Raw genomic sequence first — 20,626 nt, 5'->3', positions numbered from 1 at the left:
GATTTTGTTAATGCGTACATCCCGCAACTCATTCTTGCATTCAGCGAGCTCATCATTCCCATGCTACACCAAATTTATCTATTCTTGCTACCAATTTCTATCAAATTTGTAATTCAACTCTCAAAAAATACTCTCAGTCGAGGTCAACAACGAGGTGATCAGGATCCCTTTTATATTGTTCAATCAATAATATAATTCTAACCATTAATTCAGAATGCTCACTTTCACTCCACGTTTGTTATATTAATGACAGAATCATTAGTGGACAACAATTGGAAAATTATAAGGCTGTACATATTATCAAGGAAATGAGATGCGCTGTTGGTCTCTCAACCCCAAAAAATCAGAATTTGTGCAGGTAAACTCCTCCGATCAAAATCCACACAATTTCAAAATTACCTCCAAGGAGAAGCTAACACATCTTCCCCAGTAGGCGGAATAATGGCAATCAATGCCTTCCTCCATTCTACTCTTGATATCCTTCTTAGGTTTGGTGACCTTCTTGATTTGCTACTCTCGCATAAATTATTCTTCCTTCTTGTTTAATATATTATACATTATGTTCTGGGCTCAGTGCCTATCTTTATATATCCTATCCCTCTCAGTATTTATGAAAAAAGAATACTAACCAAAAATATTTTGAATTCAAATTTCAATGAAACAGCATGGGCTCAAGCTTCATTATATCCTTAAAGCAAATTTTCAAAGTTTTAATGGCAGCCTTCTCTCCACAAGACCTTCGCTAGATTCACTTTTTCTTCCTATTCTTATTATTTTACACTAAATTTCACCTTTATATTATTTAATTTGGAATTTTATTTCGTATTTAAATTTTTTGTTGACATATTTTGTGATAAATAAAAATACTATACATGATAAAAATTGGATAAGATATTTGGAACCAATTTCAATATTTCAGAAATTAATATTTATTTTAAAATATATCTCATGACTAAATAACTTATTATATTATCTATTATAGTGTCCATCCATTTAAAAATAAATATTTAAAACTAAGATTTAACTAACCCATTAATGATTGATTATTCTTAACCCCCCTCCCCCGCCGTTCTCTACTTAATTAAATATGGCATTGATCTATATATAAAATAAATATTTTTCTATTAATATACCTGTGAAATCAAAATTTTTTTTAGAGTGTAATGAAATTATTTAATCAGCTGGAAGTTTTACTTAGAAAATCGTTATTTTTATTTATTGGAAAAAAAAATACATAAATATAAATATAAAAAATAACCTTAAAAAAGGTAGAAAATTTAGACAAAATTATATTTTTAAAACTAACATTTTAAAATTTAATAATATAATGCCTTATCTAATAAATATAAAATTACGTTTAATCGGCATATTATTTCCTTTTTCAAGATCTAAAATCGTTTCGGAACAAATTCATAATATATTCTTAATTTTTGCAGTAAAAATAGTTAATAATATATGTATTTTTTTTAATTAAATAAACACGAAATTGTTTTTTAAAAGGGGTAGCCTTGAGAGTGGGGAGGTAAATTTTTTTAAAGAGAATTTATATATATTTAGCAGCTGCAGAGGCAGAAATTTTGAGCCCAGTTAAATTTCCCCATTTTTGTCTGATCCCGTCTGCTCCACTTCTCACTACTATTAAGACTAATAGTAGACTACATAGGTGTAACCAAGATTTTACCAAGGGGGAAATTATGAAACTTCTTCCTTCATTCTTACCAAACTTTTGGGGTAGGATTTTGGGCGAGTTATCTTACTTTTAATAATATTCGCTAATATTTATTCTACACCCCATAGTGGTTTTAAATTACCTTAGGATTATCAATTATAGATAAGGAATATCCAGCATAAAGTGAATTAATTTAATAAATTATTGTGAAAACCATAAATGACCAATTTAAAATTAATTTTTAAATATAATTTGTTATTTTTTTTCGCTGAGAATGGAAAAGGGGAATTTCAATGGGAGGAGGAACATAATTCAAAAATTTCGCACCCACAAGGCTCTGATTATTTAATATATCCTCGATAGTTTTATAGCTTTCTTTTTTTACATATCAAAATTATTAAAACTTTATTGGAGTCGTTTTTTTAAAAGAAAATTAAGATAAAAAATGTTCAAATTTGGCAAAAAATAACTCAAGACCCTCAATGTTTATTTTTTTCAAAAAAGGGTTAGATGAGTTCCCATTATGTTGGACTTAGCTGGATGTCCGCCTTTTTTAAATCTTTATTTTTAGATATCCTCTTTTTAAAATCCCTTATCCTTTTTCCTATATTCTATTTTTATATTAATCTGCTTATTCTAATAAAGAAACCAATATCGAGTAAAAAAATATATTTATGGAATAATTAAAATTTATAAATATAATGAACTAAATATATATGTTGAATCGGTCCTTTTATATACCTAAAAATCTCATCTTCCACTGATAGAAAGGTAAATTGATTTTTTCTTGCAAATATAATGGCCATACTTTATAAAGTTTGGCTAAATATCTAAAAGGTACTAAAGTCTTTAATTAGTTTTACATTTGATAATCTATTGGATTTAGATCAGGGGTCTTGTGTTCGGAATATTAATCCTACCTTTCGTCGCTTTAAAGCTCGTTGTACTGCACGAATATTTCACTTTTACCTAAGAATTTCAGGAATCAGATTTTTCTATATCCATTTCCATGATTATTTTTATTTATCCTGTCAAAATATGTCAATTGGAAGCAAATTCCAAAATTTATCCCAATATTTAGTACATCCTTAGTTTCCATATGTACTTTAATCAATACATTATGGAACAGAGGAATATACTATAAAATTTTGGCCAGCCGTACAATTAAAATGCAATTGAAGCCATATATCTTGAAAATTTTATCAATGGGCTTAGTTTTAAATTTTAATTTATAAAGTTTGTCAAACTTTTATTAGCATTAATTCTAAAGTTTAGACCAATATGTAAGGCTTAACTGGTATACACTCTAGTTTAATAATTCACAATCCTTATAAATAGAAAAACTATTAGCAGAATAAAAAAAAATTCTAAAATTGGTATCAAGATTTAAGATACTAAAAATATAAAAATACTATAGCAATTATAATAAAAAAAATTTATTTTCATTATTACTTTTTAGAGTATTTTAAAATACTAAACTCGATATCTCTGGCTGTAACTTTGATACTTTTATATTTAATAGCAATATCATAAAAGTAGTCAAATAGACTTGTAGTATCTTTGGACAATGGGATATCAACAATGAATTAATTAACCAGATGATTCTTTACTCTTGGAGCGCTCTAAGATAGCGCCGTTATTTAGTTAGATAATACTAATACTATGAGAATACACTTGGAAATATAAAAGGTCAAACGCCGATTCCATATAAATTAAATTATAGCATCTTACGTACTTTTTAAATAGAAGAATAAATTTCTGACATGATTATTTTAGTAGGAATAGAAGTTAAAAATTACGGAAGGGGTTTTATAAATTTTAAAGAAATTAGTGCAATTTTATTTTTAGACATCAATATAAAAAGTCTTATGAAACACATAAAATTTTACCTAATCATATTTTCCATGGAGAAGATTGCAATTCCATGGAGAGGCTTTCAACAACCACTTTACGCCATTGATTGTTTTTAAATATATATTTTTTTTAAATCTTGCAAATATAACACTAAAATTAAATTAAAGATTTCCAACTCAGCATGATCTAACTATATCTTAGCCATGACTTAAAAATACACCTATTATTGTAAAGCAGCCATTTTTAAATAGCGTGCTATAAATTCTTGTCCGCTTATGTTCATAAATGTAATGCTATGAATTTTAAATCAAGTTTATTACCACATTCCTTATAAAGAGTGCGTCGCATACTACAATTTTTGACCCATGATTTTAGTTGAACATGAGTTATAACAAATAGGAAAAATTAAAAACCCTCAGAACAGTTGAATTTATTTTAGAAATTCAAGTTATTAGAGACAATTAAGTAAGTCATAGACATTTCTTGGCAATTAGGTTTAATAATTTATAAGAATAAAAAAAAACTTTCCCTAATTTGTAATGTAATGAATGATAATATTATATACTTTACTCACCTTTAGTATTATAAAAACGATATATCATTTTTTTTAAATCAAAATTTTTATATTTCTACAGTCTTTTTTGGGAGAAATAATAAAATAAATTGGCAATTCTTTTTATAATAAATGCCAACAGAATAACTGGTTCAAACCAAATAAAATACTGTTATTAAATATTTTTATCTTTATATGTATATTTTCTTATTCTTTTCTTTTCTTTTCTTTTCTTTTCTTTCTTTTCTTTTCTTTTCTTTTCTTTTCTTTTCTTTTCTTTTCTTTCTTTTCTTTCTTTTCTTTTCTTTTCTTTTCTTTTCTTTCTTTTCTTTTCTTTTCTTTTCTTTTCTTTTCTTTCTTTTCTTTTCTTTTCTTTTCTTTTCTTTTCTTTTCTTTTCTTTTCTTTTCTTTCTTTCTTTCTTTTCTTTTCTTTCTTTCTTTTCTTTTCTTTTCTTTTCTTTTCTTTTCTTTTCTTTTCTTTTCTTTTCTTTCTTTTCTTTTCTTTTCTTTTCTTTCTTTCTTTCTTTTCTTTCTTTTTCTTTTTCTTTTTCTTTTCTTTTCTTTTATTTTATTTTATTTTCTTTTTTCCTTTTCTTTCTTTTTTTCTTCTTAGAAAATCGATATTTTTACAATATACAATTCAACACATCTTGATAATATATTGGGGTCATTTAATTATAACCACGGTAAAAATTAGTAAATTTTTAAAATTATCCCTAGTAATAATTAATTTTTTTTTGAAAAAAAAAAATGGGAAAAAGAATGTTATATATATATAATATTATTTTTGGATAATATAATTTAATTATAGCCATAAAAAAAATTAAGTGAAAATTTTATTTTAAAATATTTCTTAAATTTCAATTTTGAATCAATAAAATTTTCATTCAAAAAATCTACGTTTACGATTTTAGTAAGAGTCATTGCTTCTAAATTTCTTAGGGAATTTGTTTATTTCCCATCAAACCTGTTCATTTTTTTTATTAACTACATCAAGACCATATGGAGGGGTGTGAGGATTCTAACTTATTAACTAGTGTTGTTAAACAACTAGATTCTTCCATTTTAATTTATGCTTTTAGCCAAAATAATATTATGCAGACCTCGAGACTTTGTTAATAGATGTTCAAACCTTTCTGCCATCTATAATCAAAATTTCCATGTATTTTAATCAACTGTTTGTTTTTTTTTATTCAAAATTTAATAATATTGTGACCAATTATTGTTTTTTTTAAATATTCAAAGATATCAAAGAAATCTGTTATATTTTGGGGTTATTCATAAAATTAACTAGGCTCTCAAAATATAAGCGGTTTCATACTTTTTGTCCTACGAGAAAAATTGGGGGAGGGGGTGGTAGAGGTTAAGATTATTTTTCTAAATATATGATTTTTTATAATTAGGAGTATTATATAAGATTGTATAACTCTTTGAGATGGTAAAATTTTGCACAGTTTTTTTCAATAAAACAAGATTTATTTGAAATTGTTTTTTTTCCAATTATAAATTTTACTGGGGGGGGGGGGGGGGGCTAGTGAAGCTGGCAATTTCGATCGTAAAATTAAAACATTTCGATCCCTTTTCATCATTTTTAAAATGAGATTTATCGAAATAAATCGATTAGTATAAGGATTGTGTAATAGGTTATAAATAATGTTGTATTCTCGTGAAGGAAGTTCGTTTTTTTAAAAATATATTTGTCCAAATTTTTTAAGAAAAAAGGGTGATTTTTTAATCAGCTGTTTCCATTATCACATTTGAATTTTTTTAACCAGCCACTATTTCATAGTATAGTTTATTAATTTGAATATTATTAATTATATTTTATATTAAGATTATCATGGCCCAAATGTAATAAATACTTTACAGTAACATTATATATTCAATAAACTAATTCTATCCTAACCAAATGAGTTTCAAAATCTTCAAGTTCTAATTTAAAGAGATACTTGATTGCAATATTATTATATTATAACTATAAGTATCCTGTTAATAATTTTTTTAGACTGTTGTATTTCATAGGCTTATAAAGTTATTATGATTTATAATAGAATAGATTCATAAAGTAAAAAATTGTTAAATATTATATTTTATATAAATGGATAATTAATATCTTTTAAAATTTATTTTTAGTGTGATTATTTGAAATTTTGCTATTATCTTTAAGGTTTTAAATTTTAATAGTTGTGCACAATTTAAAGTAATATAAATTTATATATTTTATAAATAATTTAATTTTTTATATGATATATAAAAGATTTTATATGTTAAAAATTAATAAGAAATTTTTTTTAATAAATAAAATAATTTTTTTATTCGGTTTTAACTCTTAATTTTAGACATGACTAATATATATCGTATAAATTAAATATTAAATAAAATTTTTGAAAAATATTTATTAATAAAGTTTTGAACGAACGTGAACACGTTCGATTTTTGTCAATGAACGATTAACGCAAAACGCGTTCGCTTTTGAAAAAAATGTTTTATAGCACTAGTTATAAATAAATTAAAATATGCAATATGCAATAATGAAAATGATAATATTAATCATTTGTTAAAAATGAATCACAAATAATTTTAAAACAATTTTGGTTCCTTAAAAATTTTATAATATCTTCTGGTTTCGATTTTATAAATTTTAAAAGAGTGTTCGGCAGGTGAACCAAAATAATGGTTCAGAAACTTTAAACCCAATTTAGCGTGCAATTTTTATAAGTGGAACTCATCAGACCCGATTTCTCAAAAGAGGTCTGAACCCGCCCAGTGTCTATGTTACCCCGGATTCTATGGGTTTTCCATAAATCGGTCCTTGTTTTTGGAACCCTGGTTTGAGTTCACATACCTAGTTGTTGGTCCTAGTTCCATTCCTAGATTTGTCTCAGTTTCGAGGGTAACGTTTCCAAGCTCTGGCTAAACTAATACTAGCTGGCCAAAAAAAGAGAGGTAGAGTTCCCAAAACCAAACTGACTTGATTTTTCAATAAATTAATATATTTTTTTTTGCATGATCCTTTATATATTTATCTTATATTGAATTAGAATTTTACTTTTAATATTTAAAATGAAAAATAAATGTTGTCAAACCCTTTACCCTTGAACCAAATTAGCTTTTGATGGTAATCTTTACATATGAATATTTTTTTTTATCTAGATATGGATAAAAAAAACATATCTTAGTTATTTAACCATGTAAATTTTGGTATTACTAATAATAAAAATTATTCATTTATATGATCGTGTTTAACTCCAGTCAAACTATCTTAAATAATACAAATTTCTTTAATTGTAACTATACTTTATATGGGTATCTCCTTAATTTGACCATAAATCACCACACAGGTTTCACTTTAACGGTTTGATTATATAATTATTAATTTTCAAAAAAGAAAGAAAAATTTGATTAATAATTTTTTAATGAAAATGTTAATTTGTCTGATATAAATGGTCCAAAAATTGCATATTCTTTATTTCTTTTATCTTTAGGTTTAAAAAATAATATATAAGGACATCAAGGACGTTTGATTTTAATTATATTTTTCAAATTTAATCAAAAATTTTGAATTTTTTTGTTAAATAATATAAAAAGACATGTAATACAATTTTAAAAAAAAATCAATTTCATAAATTATAAATTGAGATAGAGTTTAAGTAAGAAAGAAAGAAAGAATTTTTTTTTACCCTATTATCTTTATCTTTATAATTTTAATTTTTTTTTTCAACAGTTACTTTTTATTCCTTCAAATAGAATCTTAGGTAAAATGTGTATTTCATTTTATTTGATTGACAAATTCATATCGATCATATTATTTTTTAAAAAATAATATTTTAATACAGTTTATCTGAAATATATGTTCTTTCTTTTTACGCCAATATCTGCAAAAAGTCTTTGTTCTCTGGCATATTTTATAGATTGCTTCTATGCTTTTAAATTCAGAGTCTGAATGATACTCTTAATTGAATTTATAGTAACTGCGTGTGTAGGTTCTAATTAATGCATACTTGCCTCTTTGACGAGTTCTTTAAAATTTTTAAAGAGGCTGCGTTAAAAGCAGAGATAAAGGTTATAATTATAACCAAAATGAGAGTAATTAATGTTTGCTGGGTAAGTTAGCAACTTGCGAAAAAGTAAGTCACTTAAAACGTTGATGATCACTCTAATTCAGGCTAAGAAAAAGAAAAGTACGTCATGCTATATTTGAAAAGAATTAGCTATGTTGGAGTTAAACTTAGATGAGGGCACTAAAATAAAAAAAATGAAATGATGTTGTATAAGATTTACGTAGCTTAACCCTAATGAATAGATATGGTGATTGACAGAAAAGCAGGGAGGGCTAGAATTAAGGGAGTAATTTAACCATTCATATAAATGATAATATGAAGAGTTAATATTCGAATTAATTTGGCAGCTTTTCCATTCCGTTCCACAATTCATGAAAATTTCTATTTAGAGCTATCCGATATATCAAATCGGCAGAGATATTGGTCACTTTAGATAAAAATCGGGAGATCGATCCGATATCATTTAAAAATCGACTCATTTTTTTAAAAAAATAATGAATCAATTGCATAAAAAACTATGTTTTATTCCTGCAACCATATTTAACCATATTTATATAAAAATGAACGATTTTTTTAAAAAAAAGGATCAGTTTTTGAAAACATTTTCGATCTGATCGGTGGGAAAAATTGGGAATTGGAAAGTCATAATGACTAATAATTTTGTAATGGAGAGCAAAGGAATCTTTGCCAGAATGAACGTTCTCAATCCATTCCGCGTTCCATAATTTCCTCAAAGTTCTTATTCCCAGAACGTGTCCGGAAAGTTCCTTTAATGTCTCTAAATATAATATATTTCAATTATTTAAAATAGATGAAATTTAAAATTTAATTTTATCTCGTTCTTTTCCTAAAATGGGGGTATGATATAATAATCTCATTAGGAATAAAAATTTACATACTAACATCCCCCCTCCTCCCTCCTCCCCCCTCCTAATCCTAATTATTTTTTAACTTTTAACTTTTCTTTAAATACAATTACATATTTTTCAAATTATGTAAAAGTATTAGTGAGAGCTGTAAAAAAGCTAACCTCAGCCATGAGCTAAGGTAGATATTTTTTTAAATGATTTGTAAATTATTTCTGGTTGTATGGTGGACAAGTAGTGCTACAACAATGTCAAAGGGCAATATTAGTAAAACAAATCTACCACAGGATAATATTTATTATGATTTTAAACTTATTTGCTAATATTGAGTATGCAACTAGCGAAACTTGTGTTGCTGTGAAGGATTGTATGAAAAGACATTTACAAAAAAATATAATTGGAAAGCTTTTCCTTTTATGAGTTTTAGAGCGAAGAAATTAAATTTCGAAACAATTAACTATCAATATAATGTAATTTGCATAATTGTAAATTTATTATAATACAATTTTTATATTATTTAGTTTCTAGTGGTAATGAATATAAAGAAGATACCGCAAATTTAATAAATCACTCTTTTTACCTTACCTGTTGGGTAATTACTATATTTTTAGCCGTTTAAGTCATTTTTTAGCCGGTCAAAAAATCGGATAAAACAAGTTTTAGCCGAAAACTAACACTTTGGCCTCTGAGGTTTTCTTAAAAAGATAGCAGCTCAAATTTGAAAGAAATGAATATAAATTAAAACACATTAATGTTAACTAATTTTCTCCAGCAAGCGCCTGAAGATTGAGCCGATTCGCCAATATTGAGCCACTACCAATACTTACCAGTTTACTATATAATTTACTTGGCTTTTCAAATCTATCAATTTTTATATAAATAAATACCTATTAACCCAACCCATCTATGTACAGCCCGCAAAGATGAAAAATAAGATATTTGTCGAATTTAAAACTAGACTAAGAAACAGATTTTTAAAATATTTGACCAATTTTATGTGAGAGTTCCTGTGTCATCGGATACCCCATCCCTCCAATCTTAGTCAATAGACTTACTAATTTACATAATAATCCATTTTATTATCTTAAATCACAGGCTACATTTAGGCACCCATCAAACCAGCAATGAAAAACTTTCACCCATAAGACATCGGAGTTTTCTACTTGCTTTACCAGCTAACGTCATGAAGAAAACATCTAATTTGGGATAAAAAATAAAATAATATTATTAAAATAAGCTCTTCATTTGGAAGGAATCTTATGTTTTTAAATGTTATTCATTCTTCTAATCTACACCTCTAAGTCGGCGACATCAGTGACCACCCCATCTAACCTTTATATCATCGTAGCATCTGTAGTAGTGATATGCGTTATATCTCTGTTTATATTGTATTTGTTGATTGTAGCCTTTGCGAAATGTAGAAGAAAAAAGGGGAGTTATGATTCGATTGATAGCTTAGGAAAAAAAAGTATTATAATTTATTTATAGATTGTATTTATATAATTTGTAAAGTTTATTTTTTTTTGGGGGGGGGGGGGGGGGGGTGGAGGTTGAAAATAAATTAATATTTAAGTCATTTTCAGTTTTTTTAATACGGAATTTAAGGGGGAATAATACAAATATAATTTTAACATATATTTTTTTGGAGCAAAAAAAATAGGTTTATTATATACATCCTGAAAAAATATGAAAAATAAATGCCATTTTAAATGATTACATTTATATATTAAATATTTATTCGAGAAAAATATCCAATGATTTCTGCTGGAATTGCTAGTGATAAATCCTGGTTAAATCGTAATGGAAGGAAGAGGGCAAAAGGGGATGAATTAGAATTTTCCAGTACTAATAGTTCTCTGGAAGATTTAGAAAAAGTAAAGTTTTATGGATATTTATTCTCAATAATAACTTCTAAAATTTTCCATGTAACCATCAGCGGCTATATGGCTCTATTAAAATTCTATTATAAGTATATATTTTTTTTATAAAAAAAAAATTTTAAGTATAGTATATAAATTTTTCATTATATTTTCTTGCTAATTTTCATTTATACTAATAAAAAAAAACATTTTAAATGATAAAATAATTTTCGTAACAGATTCCTTTAAAGGCGGATTCGAAACTGAAATTTAGCAATAGTAAGTTAAAGGAATGCTTGACTAAGCCCTTCGAGGCATTATGGAACAAAGGAATTAAAGAAAAAATCCATAATGATGAATCTTGTTTTAAGCGCAAATATCAAAGGGGAAGCTTTTTCAGGGGTTATGCTCAATTCACGATTCAAATGGATGTTCCCAACTTAATCCTCGAACTAGAATCGAACCTGGATAAATGGCCTAATACCGGTTTATTTCTAAATATAACAGTTAGGAAATGTTGGGATATAACAAATCGTTTTTTTTCAAGTCCAATGAAAACTGCTGTATTAATTTCTATAGAAGACAAACTTAAACTCTACAAGCGCAACTCTTACGATGATCTAGATGCTACGACTAATGTTACAGATGGAACCTTATCAGTAACAAATTCAACCAGTCATAAAAAAAAGATGGTTTCATTCGCAGAAATGCCGTCATCGAGTCTTTCACCATTTAACCTTGTTAGAAAATGTTCACCCGCCAAAATATAGGTCAGACCTTATGGCAATCCTCAAAAGAGTCTACTATGAGTCACATGACCATGTGCACGTATCTTACGACCATCCAACCATAGATCGGGATCAAGGCAGCCAATCAGATGAAATCAACACATGTGGCAAAAAAGCGTCCCCAAATCAAATATTTTCACGCCATTTTTTCCTAACCAATATGCATAATTGTAAAAGTGATAGTACACCTACTGTATTTGACGAATGCGTGGCTTATCATTTCCCATTGATGGAAATAACTAAAGATGTGAATAAGGTAGCCAATGCTCAAAAGATGCTTAATATTTTGAATTCAGCGGATAATGATATTAGGAACAGCCTAAAAGATGATGAATTATTGTGGAAAGAAGGTAGCGAATGGCTAGAACAAACTGTTCAAGCCAGATTGGATCATTGCGTGTTTAGGTTGATCCTGTTTGCCAAAACCAAAATAGGGGGACTTAACGAAAATGGGGAGATTATCGTGAACTTAGGCCAACTGTTGAGTAAAAATTTTAAGTACCCATTGAAACTTAAATGGACATCGGTAGCGTCACCACAAATGCGTAACGATAGTATTAAACAGGGTACAGGAAAAATGGATGCTAACGTTAAAGATTGCAAAATTAATATGAGTTCCGTTTTTACACCCGACCAGTTTAACAACCCAATAACATTAACTAAGAAGCTAAGTTCGCGCACCAAGGTTATATTTAAATCTCTAAAATTCTTTAGCAAAAAATGGGCCGGGCTCTGGCTAACTTTTTTATTTTAATTTGAGCAGAGATTTGGCTTAATAGCAAATGGCGTGCTAATTTATTTTGGTTAAAATAAAATAATATTTAATTATGCGAGAAGGACAAACAATTATTAATTTTATTTAATGCGATTTCATTTATATTTTTCAATTAAAAATTTTAGGTTGGGCCCAATCTCAGCCCTAAAAATAAGTTAGTTGATGTTAATTTGGATAATGGCTCGATGATGTTAATAAAACTTTATTTCATATAGGAAACGTTTTCCATATTTCCCATCTTTTTATACTACTACTAAGAAATAAGTAAAATAAGTTTTTGAATATATATCAAAAAAATTTCTCTAATATTTTTTAAAATAATATTATAGTCATCGGAGATAAAAATTTATTAAGGGATATTAACAAAAAGATAGCGTATAAAAATTTTAAAATACATACTTAAACTCCTGCTTGCCCTGTCCCTACTTGAAATCTCAGGATTCTCTTGCTAGACTACTGAAAGGATATCACATAACAGGTAGAAGAGTTACAATGTATAGACTATTTTTCCTCTTAATCTTAAATGCTTAATTAATTATATATATAAAATTACAATAATTTGCAATATATAATATAGCCAAAAGGTCAAATTTTGATAACTCTACGGTACTTACCAACATCCGGACGTCTGCAAATAAATTTCGATAAAATTAGAAACATTCGATTCCCATTCTTCGCGCAAAATATTCAAGGTTTTGATAAGAATTAATAATATACATTATAAAAAATTTTTTTGTTAAGGGCTGGGTTAAACTTAAATATAATCTGTTTTCTCAAGGTTTATATATCAAGGTGTCACTCTGCTTAGACCGCAAACTGGTAAACATCAAGAAGACTCCAACTTATCATATAATCCCTCAAATACTGATGTACCAGGTGGTTAAGGATGGATCCAAGGAAAAAGTTTTAAACAGTGCCAATATTTCCAATAGCCCTCCTTCGTCCATATCTAATCGAAACAAAAAAAATATTTTTTTAAAATCGGGTGACAAAGATAAGGAAAAAATGCAAAATTCTAAAGAATTTGGCAGCGAGGAAATCGACGATGATAACTTGGTGGGAATCTTGAGGACGGATACAAAATCAAGCCTAGACTGCGACGACCCAGAAAATCACGAGGGATCTACAGTTAACACCAATAAATACTTTCTCATGCCCAATTTTCAGTTTCGGGAATACTCGTCATCTTCAGATAACGAAGAGGGCCTGGGAGACCAAGGCTACTCGAATGGCCCGATATTGAAGGACTTCGCCTACCGTTCAGAGATTGTTGAAAGTATATTTTAACATATTTTATATTTTAAAAAAATAAAATTTCACCCAGAGGTATAATGTTTCTTCTTCCTAAGATAAATAGTAATAACATATATTAATTAAATTTATACAATTTTTATACTTCTAAATTTTAATAAATTTTTTTTAAACGTATTCTTGCGGTAGGCAAAGATTTAACTAAAAAGATTAAAAAGAAGGAAACCATCAATGATGGTGTGCCTACACCTACCATGCTTTTCTTGCTCAACCCGGATGAACAGAGGCGCGCTACACTCTTCGCGTGCTTGGTAGCCCTAGATCCTGAAAACAAGGTTCAACTTTTTAGGAAATTTACGGTTGGTTCCGTTATTCTAGGCCCAAAAGGTAATACCACGAGTAGGGAACATTGGGAAGAAATAATTAAAAAGCTTAGAGATCCGGTTTCAAAATGGCATGACTTGATTTGAAGGATAGTGGAAGGGCAAAGTCTTCGAAGTGTTTATGAAGGACTAATTGAGACACTTTCTTATCCTTTTGTGTTTAATAACCAATTAAACCTCATAAATTCAGATAGCAATCTTTATATATATTTTACTTTAAACAATATCACTTATATTAAAATTTGATAAATAAATTCATCCTGAATTTGATTCGACCTTAATAATTTATAAAATAAAGGATTTTTTTTTGCTAAAGATTTCAAAAATAGATATCCATCACCTTTTTTTTAAAAAAAAAGAATAGTATGCCTTTAAATTATAACCTAAAAAATTATAATTTATAGAAAAGTTTTTTTTAATTCACATAAATATATTTATTTAATTAATAATTCTTATTTTATCTAGTTTTTTTTCATTCGTTTACTCCTCATTTTAATTTTTATCCCTTCCCTTTCTATAATTTACAACCAGCTGCAGATATGTAAAATGACCTACCTGTGTTAAGTTGAAGATAATATATATATATAATTATAAAAACTTTAATTAACTGCCTATTTATTATAATTCAAAATAAACTTAAAATGAGCGAAAATGATCATTTACTTCGCTATAATATAAATCGGTTATTTAATTCATTATAATATAAATATTTTGATCGCATTGTACATTCGAATAAGAACTTTATTAAAAACAAAAATATCGTTTTTTTTTCTATATTATTATTATGATTTAAGTTTCTTTATGTTTTCGCTTTTCGCTTTTTCTTTTTTTTCTTGATTTTATTTTCGGTTGATAGACCAGTTTTTCGGGATTCGCTTTTCTGGAATGTGGGTTTTTTCTTGTCTTTTATGGCGACGTTCTCTAGTTTCATAAAATCTTTTTTAAACAAAACTGATAGCAAAAAATATGTTGAGGTTATAAATGCAAAGCCTTACAAGATTCTTTTAAAAATTCCTTCTTTAAAATTTCCAAAATTTATAATTTAGTTAAAAATTTATTGAAAAATTATACCATTTGCTATAGTGGTATCATTAGAGTGTAGCGATGCGATTGATATGCCAGGGGAAGATGTAATATTCGAAAGCTTTTTGATTTGAGGCTTGGTGGTACCCAAGGATGCTAAGGCTAATACGTATTCATTTTCGTCATCGGCTTTATTTTTATTGTCGCCAATTTCAACGTCCGATTCAAGATTGTGGTAATCGTATTGCTCGAGAGGTAAAAGCTTGATCGCGTGAACATTTTTGGTTCCGATTTTATTTCGGGATAAAAGGGAAGGGCCTTTGTCGGTATTAGCGTCCTTGATGTCCCAAATTTTAATAAGATTTTCGGAACTGTGACAAGTTAATAACCTGGGCCAGTTGACGACTATGGATGAACCTTGGACAATTCATTTAGTTTTTTTTATAAAAACTTAATCATAAATTAAAACATTCATTATTTAGTTTTTCATTCAATGATTTATCAAAATATAAGAACTATAAAAGATGAAAAGAAAGTTAATCTATTTTACTATAAAAAAACAGTGAAAACTTTGTTCGATGTTAGGTGAGCTTTCTTCCACAATTTTTAAGATGTACAAATTTTTTTGGTTCTTCCCAACATTCCTGCAATCGTAACAAATCACGTATCCATCGTTGCATGCCAACTGATTTTACATAATTTTTTTTTAAACAAAGAAATAAAAAAAATGAGAAATAAATGGAAAAAGTTTTTTAAAAAAGGTAAATAATTCATAAATTTAAAAAAGGAAAAACTAAGAATTGATAGGGCTCATGATCATTCCAAGCCACATTTTCGATTTCCTTTCCTACTTTCCAAATGGGGTAACAGGATTCATTATTGCTCTTTATGATATTTTCTTGACATGAATAATCGACCCTGCAATCCATTAATACCGCATTCCTAAAAGAGAAAATGGTAATATATATTATATTTTGATGCGTTATAAAAATAGAAGGTTGCAAAAGGTAAATAATATTATGTATTAATCAGGGTTGGGTAGTATCGCGAATATTTGTATTTCGAATTTTAATATTTATTTGAATAATTTTTAAAGAGTATTTGTATTTTAGATTGTATTAGGTTATATAATAGTATAATCCATAATTTATATCATTAAAATTGTGCGATGCGAGTTAGAGAATAGAATCAAGATCTTATATGGTTCATTCTATTTTATTTAAATGAATTTCATACTGAAAATGAAATACTTTATTTAACCATATTTAGATGGATCTTCCAAAATCAATAATAAAGTATAAAGAACAGAGAACTATTTAAAATTGTTTATCATGTTTTTTTATTCCTCAGGGATCCTTCTATAACGAATATCGGTTCAGAATTAGGTTAAGACTAAAATAACAGTTCATGATAGAGTTCGAAAAAATAATCTCCGTTCGGTTTGAACCCTTTCGCATATAAGAGTATTAAAATTACTCATAAAAAAGAGAAGCATATTTTTTCTTAAAATTTTATCACTATTCTCTAAATTAAAATATTGAGCCGGCGGTTGCAATTAAAATAAGGAGAATTATATGTTTGAAGAGCAATGCTATACGCTAATTTGGATAGCTGGTGGGCACCATAAAATAGTCATTTTTAAAAGAGATAAAATATTAAAAATTAAGAAACCCGGTTCACAGTCTTTTAACGGTTTATTCGGTAAATAATAACCGTTAATACCGCTTTAATGGTTCGGTTTATATTACTAATTATATTAAAATTGTCTGGTTGCAAATTTTTCGATATATTATTAACAAAATTTTTAAAAAATGGTTAATAAAAAATATCCTTAGGTGAAAAAAATTATTACTAAATCTATTACTAAAAGGCATTTGTACATAAACACTTTTTTTTTTAAATTTTTTGGTTCTTAGTACTTATATAAATTAATTTTTTTAAACGTATTTGTATTTATATTAAATACATTTTTTTTGTAAATTTTCCTAACCCTCATAATAATTATTTTTACCAATATAATTTACAAACGTTTTTAATTTTAAAAATGACTACTATATAGCATTTTTGAAAACGAGAGTGAAATGACTTGAATAAATATCTGCGCCAGAATATTGACTTAGAAATGTGAAAATCAAATTTTTTATAAATCCAAGATTGCTTAATATCTGACCCATGCATTCTTCCAGATAAACACCTGTATTCTGCCCTCGAGCTCTGGGGTGGCAATAAATCTTCAATCGACCCTCTTTATGTTTGCAGAAAGATGGGATTTTCCTTTGGTTGAACGTTCCCTCGTAATTATATTATCGAGCCTACAACCAGAAGGATTAACTAACTTTCGATTTGCCAGAAAGTGGCTATGTGGATTAAAGCTATCTCCAGCCAAAATCTCGGTCTTCATCTATCTCCCGAACAATTAAGAATATCAATTGGTCTTTCTTACTGGTTGCAATATCGTTTCTTCTTTCAACTGTTCTCTTTGCAACATAAGAGTTGAAAAAAATGGACACCATTCATTATACTGCCGATTCTCTAAAGGCCACCATCCTAAGCATAGCTTATAATATTCAAAATAAAAAGAGCCAACATACTCACCCTCAAGCCCTAGGCCTCAATATTTTCGATGTAGGACAGATGGTATACTCTTACTCCCATGTGTAAGGGGTATCCATCTCGCTTGGGAATACATATAGACATATTCGTGAAATCCATAAACCATGAAAACTCTATTTCGGTGGCTGAAATAAAAAAACAAACAGAGCCAAACCATATTAAATTCGTTCTTGTTATCTTAAACTTCGGCCACCAGGTGTTTTCCTTCCTGGAGGAGATAGAAAGAAAACTTATCTCCAGGAGATCCTAAAGAATATTTCTATATTCGCCAGAACATTGGCTTAGAAATTTGCCGCTCAAATTTCCTAACAAATCAAGGATCCGTAAAACCTATTATCCATCATTTATAATAGTATTTTTATATCATTTAGTTCAGTATTTTTTTTAGAATATATTTACAGTTTTTGTTTCTAGGAAAAAAATTTTTTTAATCATCCCACTCCATAACAAATTCCTACACGTGGGTCTGATTCATAGAATCTATTCATATAAAGAATAAATATGAATAATGTAAACACGAAAAAAAATAATTGATTTCTTACCCATCTGATGATCCACTGAGTAAAAGGTTGGATTCTTGCGGATGCCAGGCTATGCTATTTACCTATAAATTTAAGTTATAAAAAATAAACAAACATTACATTATTATTTGATGATTTGGAAATTTTTCATATTTTCTTTATTCCAGAGACATTCTAATAAAATATTTTCATTATGAAATAAAATGTACGAATAGTAGGAATTTAAAGAATAAAGGCTAACATTAAACAATATGGTGGTAATATTAAAAGGATTACTCTCTCTCAACTCTACACAGGTACCATGGTATTCAAGTACTTTAGGGAATATTCATTCATTCATTCGAATTATTAAGCTTATTTCAATAACACCTTCATTTACAATGTTAATCAAATGATTTAATTTTTAAAAAGTTGTAAAAAAATAACGTGTCCTTTATTTACTTTATCAGTATGATACTTGTAATCCTGCAATTTTTGTCCCTCTTTTAAATCCCATAGATTTACATATCCGGTAGAAGTACAGGAAGCCAAAATTTGTGTCGCCATTCTATTCCAAGCTAGGGATAAAACTCCTTTATATTTTTTCTTCGTTTTTTTAAAGACAATAATACATATGATATATAGGTACTGCTCATATTTTAATAAAAGTTTAATTTGGCTTTCTTGGTTCTTAGCTCTTCATAACATAGAATTATTCAATTTTTATTTTCTTAAATAAATGTTGATAATTAAAACTTTTTTAAAGTTTTTATCCAATAATTTCTTAACTATAAATAGTAGGGTTCTTTTTAGAAACCCCAACTAATTTGTGGGCTAATACTTTTGCGTGGCGAATATTTTAGTTTATTTTTAAACCAATTTATTATTTATTTTTTTTAAAAAAGAAGGGAAAATAACCTTTTGAATCTTGCCACCTTTATGTTTAAGGGTAAAATGAGGTTCGAGAGCCCCATCTATATCCAGATCCCATATGTCTATGAACGACTTCATATTTCCTACTGCTAAGTAATTAGCTGATTTGATAAATTGTAAAATTTATATATGAGTTGAGTACATAAAAGATAGATATTTTTGATATAACCATATTAATAAAATTTAGTTTGTGATTGTATTGGGATATGGAATCCATGGGGATCCGAAATAACTAGATTCTAAATCATATATTCAGGGCGATTTTTGAAATCAATATTTAACCGGAAATTTATTCTGACATGCATAGAGTTATCTACCCTATAAAATTCAAACAATTTTTGCAATATTTTTTTAAAAATTTATATGAAAAAGTACATAAAATCAATACAGATTAAGAGAAGTTTTAAAGGTCACGGCAAAATTATTAAAATTCACAGCACGGGTACTCTGATATATGCAAAGCATTTCCGGTCAAATCAGATTTTTAAATTTTAAAAATCACACTCAATGAATGATCCAAATCCCCATTTCATATCACAGTATGACATATATATCAGAGATCTGCAGAGGTACAATTTGCACGGCCGGCCCGGATTTTTCAAAATATATTGTTCATTTTTGATTTTTATAGCTAATATGGCGATTTGAAATATTTGATTTTCAAATATACGGCCCGGCCCGATGAGAATTTATTTATTGTTTGAATGTTTTTTATTTCTAGAAGTTGGAACCAAAACCATGAACTAGGGATGCACCGATCTATTATATCTGGCCAATTCTTTGTCTATTTAAAAATATTAGTTATCAGCCAATACGATTAAATGTTTACCGATAGATACGATAAAAAGAAATCTTATTTTTTTTTTTAAATTTATTAATATTTAAGAAAATATATCTATGCATAAATTAAGAACATTCTTTTATAGTAATTGAAATAATTTTTTTTTAAAACTAACAAAATAATTGATAATATTAAGAATATAATAAAATACATAATTTATTTTTAAAAGATACATATAATTTTAAAACTTAAATCATTTTAAAATAATTCTAAAAATTAATATTGATCATGTAAAGACTAGATGGGATTATAAATTCTACATAAGAAAGAATTTTGGAATAAAAAAAGATAATAACGATTTTACTATATACGAGCAGAAAGCCCGTCAGAATGACGGGGGTTCAGAATTTAATCCTTAATTTGATGATGGTTGAATCCGAATAACCCCATTATTAAAGGAGTTTGAAAAAAATGATTCCCCATCATTGTCACCAGAGCTCTCGCTAGTCAGTATTGCTGTTCGCTCCCCATCCACAGTGTGAAGGTGGGAGACGGATTTATGAAATATAATAATTGTTTATACTTTAAGACATAACGAATATAGGGTTTCGACACATGTATTTGTAACCATATAATAGGAGAAAATAATATAACAAAATTTATAATATCAAATATTTTTAGGTTTCAAAAATTTTGATAATCATATCGCCAAGTTCC

At 27.5% G+C, this 20,626-nt stretch overlaps 2 protein-coding genes across 3 annotated transcripts in view; one reads left to right on the top strand and one right to left on the bottom strand.

Annotated features, from left to right (window-relative positions):
* Positions 1–1,326: 1,326 nt before the first annotated feature.
* On the top strand, positions 1,327–14,230 carry LOC135926335 (uncharacterized). The gene is made up of 7 exons (XM_065462174.1): positions 1,327–1,435; positions 10,099–10,471; positions 10,747–10,877; positions 11,102–12,335; positions 13,003–13,117; positions 13,204–13,701; positions 13,866–14,230. Exons 4-7 carry the CDS (start codon positions 11,643–11,645, stop codon positions 14,144–14,146), a joined length of 1,587 nt encoding a protein of 528 aa, XP_065318246.1. The 5' UTR covers positions 1,327–1,435; positions 10,099–10,471; positions 10,747–10,877; positions 11,102–11,642; the 3' UTR covers positions 14,147–14,230.
* Positions 14,231–14,698: 468 nt separating this feature from the next.
* LOC135925946 (periodic tryptophan protein 1 homolog) overlaps positions 14,699–20,626 on the bottom strand; it is a 32,808-nt gene continuing 26,880 nt past the window's right edge. Inside the window, exons 6-12 of one of the 2 annotated variants that reach the window (XM_065461541.1) lie at positions 19,114–19,229; positions 18,658–18,801; positions 18,238–18,299; positions 15,877–16,024; positions 15,653–15,767; positions 15,131–15,499; positions 14,699–14,995 (exon numbers count right to left, since the gene is read on the bottom strand). In XM_065461541.1, the coding sequence (XP_065317613.1) occupies positions 14,859–14,995; positions 15,131–15,499; positions 15,653–15,767; positions 15,877–16,024; positions 18,238–18,299; positions 18,658–18,801; positions 19,114–19,229 (1,091 nt within the window). In that variant the 3' untranslated portion in view covers positions 14,699–14,858. The remainder of the gene's footprint in view (positions 14,996–15,130; positions 15,500–15,652; positions 15,768–15,876; positions 16,025–18,237; positions 18,300–18,657; positions 18,802–19,113; positions 19,230–20,626) is intronic. The other variant, XM_065461542.1, reaches the window with a different exon arrangement.

The sequence above is a fragment of the Gordionus sp. m RMFG-2023 genome, chromosome 3, assembly GCF_954871325.1.
Source record: "Gordionus sp. m RMFG-2023 chromosome 3, tfGorSpeb1-WG-v2, whole genome shotgun sequence".
Classification (NCBI taxonomy): domain Eukaryota; kingdom Metazoa; phylum Nematomorpha; class Gordioida; order Chordodea; family Parachordodidae; genus Gordionus; species Gordionus sp. m RMFG-2023.
Note: the sequence above shows the minus strand (reverse complement) of the source record. Positions and strands in the feature narration are given on the sequence as shown.